Source organism: Artemia sp. Qi Xiang Cuo, chromosome 19, assembly GCF_049724085.1.
Source record: "Artemia sp. Qi Xiang Cuo chromosome 19, ASM4972408v1, whole genome shotgun sequence".
NCBI classification, from domain to species: domain Eukaryota; kingdom Metazoa; phylum Arthropoda; class Branchiopoda; order Anostraca; family Artemiidae; genus Artemia; species Artemia sp. Qi Xiang Cuo.
Genome location: NC_142812.1, coordinates 2,082,738 through 2,088,661, shown reverse-complemented (window position 1 = coordinate 2,088,661; position 5,924 = coordinate 2,082,738). Strand labels below are relative to the sequence as shown.

The 5,924-nt window shown below is 43.2% G+C and overlaps 1 protein-coding gene across 1 annotated transcript; it reads left to right on the top strand.

Moving 5' to 3' along the window:
* The first annotated feature begins 3,492 nt into the window (after nucleotides 1-3,492).
* LOC148940407 (ATP-dependent DNA helicase PIF1-like) lies at nucleotides 3,493-4,926 on the top strand. The gene has a single exon (XM_089105542.1). The coding sequence runs from the start codon at nucleotides 3,493-3,495 to the stop codon at nucleotides 4,924-4,926; it is 1,434 nt and encodes a 477-aa protein (XP_088961668.1).
* Nucleotides 4,927-5,924: the final 998 nt, after the last annotated feature.

Here is a 5,924-nt window from a genome sequence, read left to right as displayed (position 1 = left end):
TATTAGATGGGAATGTCACAACCAGTTATATAAGTTCAATTTAGATGATATTCATGCATGTCAACATTTCTTTTCCAGAATGGAGCAGACTAAGAAAGACCAACTTCACACTAATTCATTAATCCCCTTTTATTTAGTCTCTAGATGCATGCAAGAACCCGCTGCGTCGTATAGATAAACTCGGTCACTCCCCCTTTTGTTCCCTCGAAACAGGTTGCTACAGCTTTTTGAGACCGATGAGGGCACTTAAACCACACTTCCCTGTTCTAACGCGTTTTGTTAACGACATTTACAAGGCAGTGGTAAAATGCAAGATCATTGTTCAACTAAACACACTCAAACGCGAAGGCTCTCTGAAGCAACTGAAAAACGCAATAAAAAAAGCTATCAAAAGCCTACACGAAGTTGGCAAAGCCAATAAGTTTATGTTCGGACCCCAACAACGCTTGCCCATTGATGATAAATCGATTAAAGAGGCGTATGGTTTAAATATCCAAAAAGTAGCTACACTTCGCGACAAATACCCCACTGTACCCTGCGACTGTTGTGAAATGCTTCAAATGAATAAGGATTTGAAAACACTTCGTACGTACGCAAATCGTAAGGGATTCGACAATATGCTAACTTTGGTGCTTGAGAAATTTCAGCAGGATCTACCAGTAGAGGAAAGAGAATTTGCAAATGACCCAGGATGGGTAAACGACATTAAAGACAACTTTCAAGTTTGCACCTATTGCGCCGAGAAAATGACAGAGAGCAAAAAGAATGCTCGATGCGTGTTCAATAACCTCCAGGCAAAACCCACTCCCGATTGTATAAAGGTGCTCAACCACTTTGAACTAGCCATGATAAAATTTGTAATGAATTGTGTCACCATTGTTCGCTTAGGACAAGTAACTGCATTCAAAAAACCAAGGAACGAGTTAACAGATGCACTGAAAGGACGAATTGTATATCTGCCTGTAGACGTTCAAGCTAATGCAGAAGTCTTGCCTGAAAATTTGCTCAATATAGACAGCTTCGTAATTCTCGTTGGAGGTCAGCCAACGTACAGTAAGATCGTCTGGACCACTATGATAGACTTGAGAAAGGTCCATGAGGCACTACTCTGGCTCCGGGAAAACAATAGACTCTATGCCAACATACAAGCGTACACTCTTCAAGAGTTGGAGGAAATTCTCGACACTCAATTGGCAGAAAAAGAGAAAGGTATAGAAAATCCCCAACCCATCCCTGAAGAAGCAATTCTCAAACGCTTGACAGACAACGCAAAATCAGAGCTCCTCGAGCATTTCTCGGTTCAAGCAATAGATTCGACAGTTCCAAAAGACTTTATCGAAGACTTTAAAAACAACAAACAGAGTGACGATGACAAATTTCAGTTTTAAAAAATTCAAGGAGACGCGGAAAACATTTTTGACAAAGATTTGGATCTGAAAGCATTTCCACACTTGTTCCCCGACGGTACCAACGGCCTACAGGAGACTGTCCGTACATTTAAAATGAGAAATGCAGAATACATCAAATGTCGCCTTCTCAGTCGACATCCTCAGTTCCGACTTGACAAGAACTATTTGTTCCACAATTTCCAGTTTCAGGAGGTGGCACATATGTGTAATAGCGTCTGTCACATGCTTCGAACCGTCAAACCCCAGAAAAATATTGGTGTTTTTTTGCAGAGACTGCAACAACGAGACGGAGAAATGGAGGGAAGCCTGTTCTCAGTTCAGTCAAAGCTAAGGGGCTCGCGTCAATACTTCCAAGCCCTATCGTCAAAAGTAAAATCCATGATCCAACAAGACGGTCCTCCAGCTCTTTTTGTAACGCTCTCTTGCGCTGAGTGGTACTCAACTTAATTCAGAGACTGTCTGAGAACAATAAATAGACATGTACCTGGTGTTGAAAAAATGACACCTGCCGAGCTCACAGCAATGGATCCCGTAAGTGTCTCGAATCATTTTCATAAAAAATGGCATGCAATATTCAACGAACTCATCAACGCCAAAGAAAAACCAATTTTTGGAAAGCTTGCGAACCGCTTTTGGCGCATAGAATATCAGACCCGCGGAGCACCACATGTACACTGCCTTTTGTGGATCGAAGGAGCACCAATTATCGGCAAAGATCCTCCTGAAAAAGTCGTAGAGTATATCAACACGATTGCCACGTGTGAGATGCCAGATAAGCTAAAGAGTCCCGTGCTACACAAGCTCATGAACGATCATCAGAAACATCGGTGCAACACCTACTGCCGCCGAAAGTACAAGAAAGGCCAGAATTGGGTAACCTATTGTCAAGTTGGTTTTACAAGACCGAAAAACGATAGCACTATTCTCCACGACATCCTCGACTGTCTTGCAACAGGACGCGACAAAAAAAACCACGCCGACGAATCTATGATCTGAGACGCGAAGAACACGAACGCTACATTAATGACTATCACCCTGCACTTCTCTTGACAAATCTCTCTAACGTTGACGTCCAGTACATTGGCCACCTGGGCTCTAAATTGCCGTACTATGTCACTGACTATATGACAAAAGCAGAGTCTGCAGAAGTTGACGCAATGTGGGAAGAAGTGAACAATGCATTCGCAAGTCTTGGCCAAAAGGCAATGTCATTTCTTCTCAAAACGGTCAAAAATCGACAAGTTGGCGCTGTAGAGGCAGCAGATCGACTCCTAGGCACAAAACTCTACAGCATATCACGACAGTTTCGTTTCGTTGACCTCTCACGACACAGTGAGCTAAAGAGAACTTTAAAAAAAATACCAAGAGCTAGAAGAACTCGCCAAAAACAAACCAAACAGTGAAGACTTATATGTGGTGCATTGGGTGGCAGATGTCTATCCCAACAGACCTGACAACATGGAAGACACAAGTTTATTCGACCTGCTAGCCTGGTATGAACGCGAGCGAAAAGGCACAGACGACAAGCTTATGCTAAGAGATGGGTCATTTTTTTGCGTAAACGCAAGGAAAAGCCCTACGTCATCCAGCACAAACGTGTAAATCCAGTTGAATCAGACGAAAAACGCGAAAAAAACTATGGCATGCTTCTGCAACTTTTCAAACCCTGGCGCGAAGAGGCGGACATTTGTTTGAACGGTAAATCAAACTATGAAACATATTGCATCGAGAGCGAAAAATATTCCACCTTGGTCGCGTATCACGAACGTTCAGTAGCGAAAGCAAAGGAAGAAGAAGAGTTTGAAAGAAAAGTAAGAGAACGAGCTAAAGAACTCCAAGAGAAAGAGGTAGAAGAAGCACGAGAACAGAATATGGATGACCCAAAGAATGCAATGCAAGGCGCCGCCATAGAAACAGCAGCAGACGCAATGGAAGACCTTATAAATGCAAATAGAAAGCTGCTCGATGCAAACACGGAACAACAAGTAGCAAAGGACTATTCGTCTCTGAATATCGACCAAAACGTGTTGTTGACAAAGTCACGAGTACATTAAAATCCAACTCTAAAACGCCACCACTCCGTATGCTTGTGTCCGGGTTCGGCGGAACAGGCAAATCAGTTGTAATCAAAGTAATTCGCAATATTATCTGCCGCTATTTCAGCAAAGATGCATGCCCTGTCATTGTGATGACACCCACAGGACTTGCAGCCCATAGCATCAAAGGAGAAACAATACACAGGTGCTTTAGTTTGCCGGTTGATCAAGCAGGGACCGCCAAGTACTCAGAACTCCACACAGAGCAGCTGCTTACCCTCAGGGCAACTCTACAAAGAACGCGTCTCTTCATCATCGATGAAATAAGTAGGGTTTCCGCCCTTACCTTTATGTACATTCATCTCAGACTTACGGAGATCATGAGCATCAATTCTGTAATGGGAAACGCAAACATGCTAGTCTTTGGAGACTTTTTACAGCTCAGGCCAGTCTCTGCTAATCCACCGTTTAAGCAGCTAACCCGAATGGAAATAAAGAACCGTATTGGCTCAATGGGAACATTTGATCTGTGGGGCCACTTTGATTACGATGAGCTAACAATTAACATGCGTCAAAAAACGGACACAAACACACACTATGCCGATCTTCTGGCCAACATTCGCATAGGAATTTGCACAGATGACAATTATTTACAGTTACAGCAGCGCAAAATCGCATCGAATCAAAGAGCAACAAACGAGGAGATTGCCGACAAGTACATAGAACTATCAGCATTGGGAAAAACTCCAGTCATTTTAATGCCCCGCAACGTAGACTGTAGATTAGTGAATGAAACGCTTCTTACCAAAACTTCCGACAATATTGCTACCTTTACTGCCATCGATCGACTATCTACCGTCCTCCGTGACAAGCGCATTGAATCAGAGGCAGCTGAAAACGTAAAGAACTTTGAAAACGACAGCAAACGTACGGTTGGCTCTATTTCTCACCTCAGACTGGCTCTTGGCGTCTGCGTCATGCTACAAAGAAATGTAAACGTAGAACAAGGTCTTGTCAATGGCTCCATGGGGTATGTCAAAGGTTTCAAGATGTCAGCAGCCAATATGGCTGTATGCGTTCAAGCGCAATTCGACGGTCAAGACAGAATCGTAGAGATTGATCGCGAAATAGTTAGATTCAAAGCACTAGAAGAAGTGTACTACACTAGTCAACAATCTCCTCTCACTCTGGCCTACGCCATCACCATTCACAAATCCCAAGGGCTTAGTCTCCGAACTGCACTAGTTGACGCAGGCGATCGCTGCTTTGGACCAGGCATGATCTATGTAGCTGTCTTGCGAGTCAAAATGAGCAAAGGTCTTCACCTGATCAATCTTGACAAAACCAAAATTTGTGCACACACAGAAGCTCTAGTCGAGTACAATAGACTTCGACAAAATACCGTCCCCATCTTCCTCAATTCACAATCGTTAAGTCCTTCAAAGTTACCAAAGTTCCCGAGGCGAAAAAGTAACCATTAAAACGGGATACAACCACAACTATTGGAACAGATAAACCGCCTAAAAAGTCCAAATCATCCGAACTCAAAGATAATCGAAGGTCCTGCTCAGCTTCTGGTGTGAAAGCGGAACCCACAAACTCTGACAGTAAGAAAAAAACCAACACCAAGAGACTAAATAGTGAAAAAGTCAAAAGCTTGATACCCCCCAAAAAAACGCGTATTGAAACAGCTGTCAATCAAGAATATTGCAGTGGCATAGGCCCAGGTTGACAGGGCCTCAGAAACACAGACGGCTCAGCGTGCTATGCAAATGCAGTGCCTTTTTCCCATGCAACACAATCTGTTTGACGTACTCTCTTTAATCCATAGGCCCCTTGCAGAAGAACTGAAATGCTTGGCAACCAGTTCACTGAGAACATACGAAACAATGAGCGCTATTTGTGGACTCCTACAACTGCAGTACAACTACCAAAGCAGAGATCAGCAATCATTGTACGAATTTTGGTTTCACCTATTCCAACAGCTTGACGCAGAAAATCCAGCCAATGACATGAGCGCCTTGCAGTCTCTCTACCAATTCAAAACCCATCAATTCAGTGTATGCAGCACATGTAACTGGTCTAGAAACTCAGTACATCTTGAAGGCACTCCCGACTGCCCCTTCCCAATCCCAGGTGTACTCAATCCAAACGAGCTCGCAATCAACGAAGTTATCGACAACAACGATATATCTTTCCATTCGGTTCTAATCCTGGAACAGCTTAGTGAAACAAGTCCCAACGATCATATCACCAAACTGAGAACATTTTTCACTCAAACTCCCAAATTTTTAGATCTAAATTTGAACAGGCAAACACTCAGACACAAGATCACGTGCCGCGTTGTTGACTTTGATCTGGAAAAAATTATTCTGTATTGAACAGAAGACGTGGACCTCACGCATGGTAACATCTACAACCTCGATACAATGTCGTAATTACATTATCGTGCAATTACGGTTGATATTCTTTCCGGCTC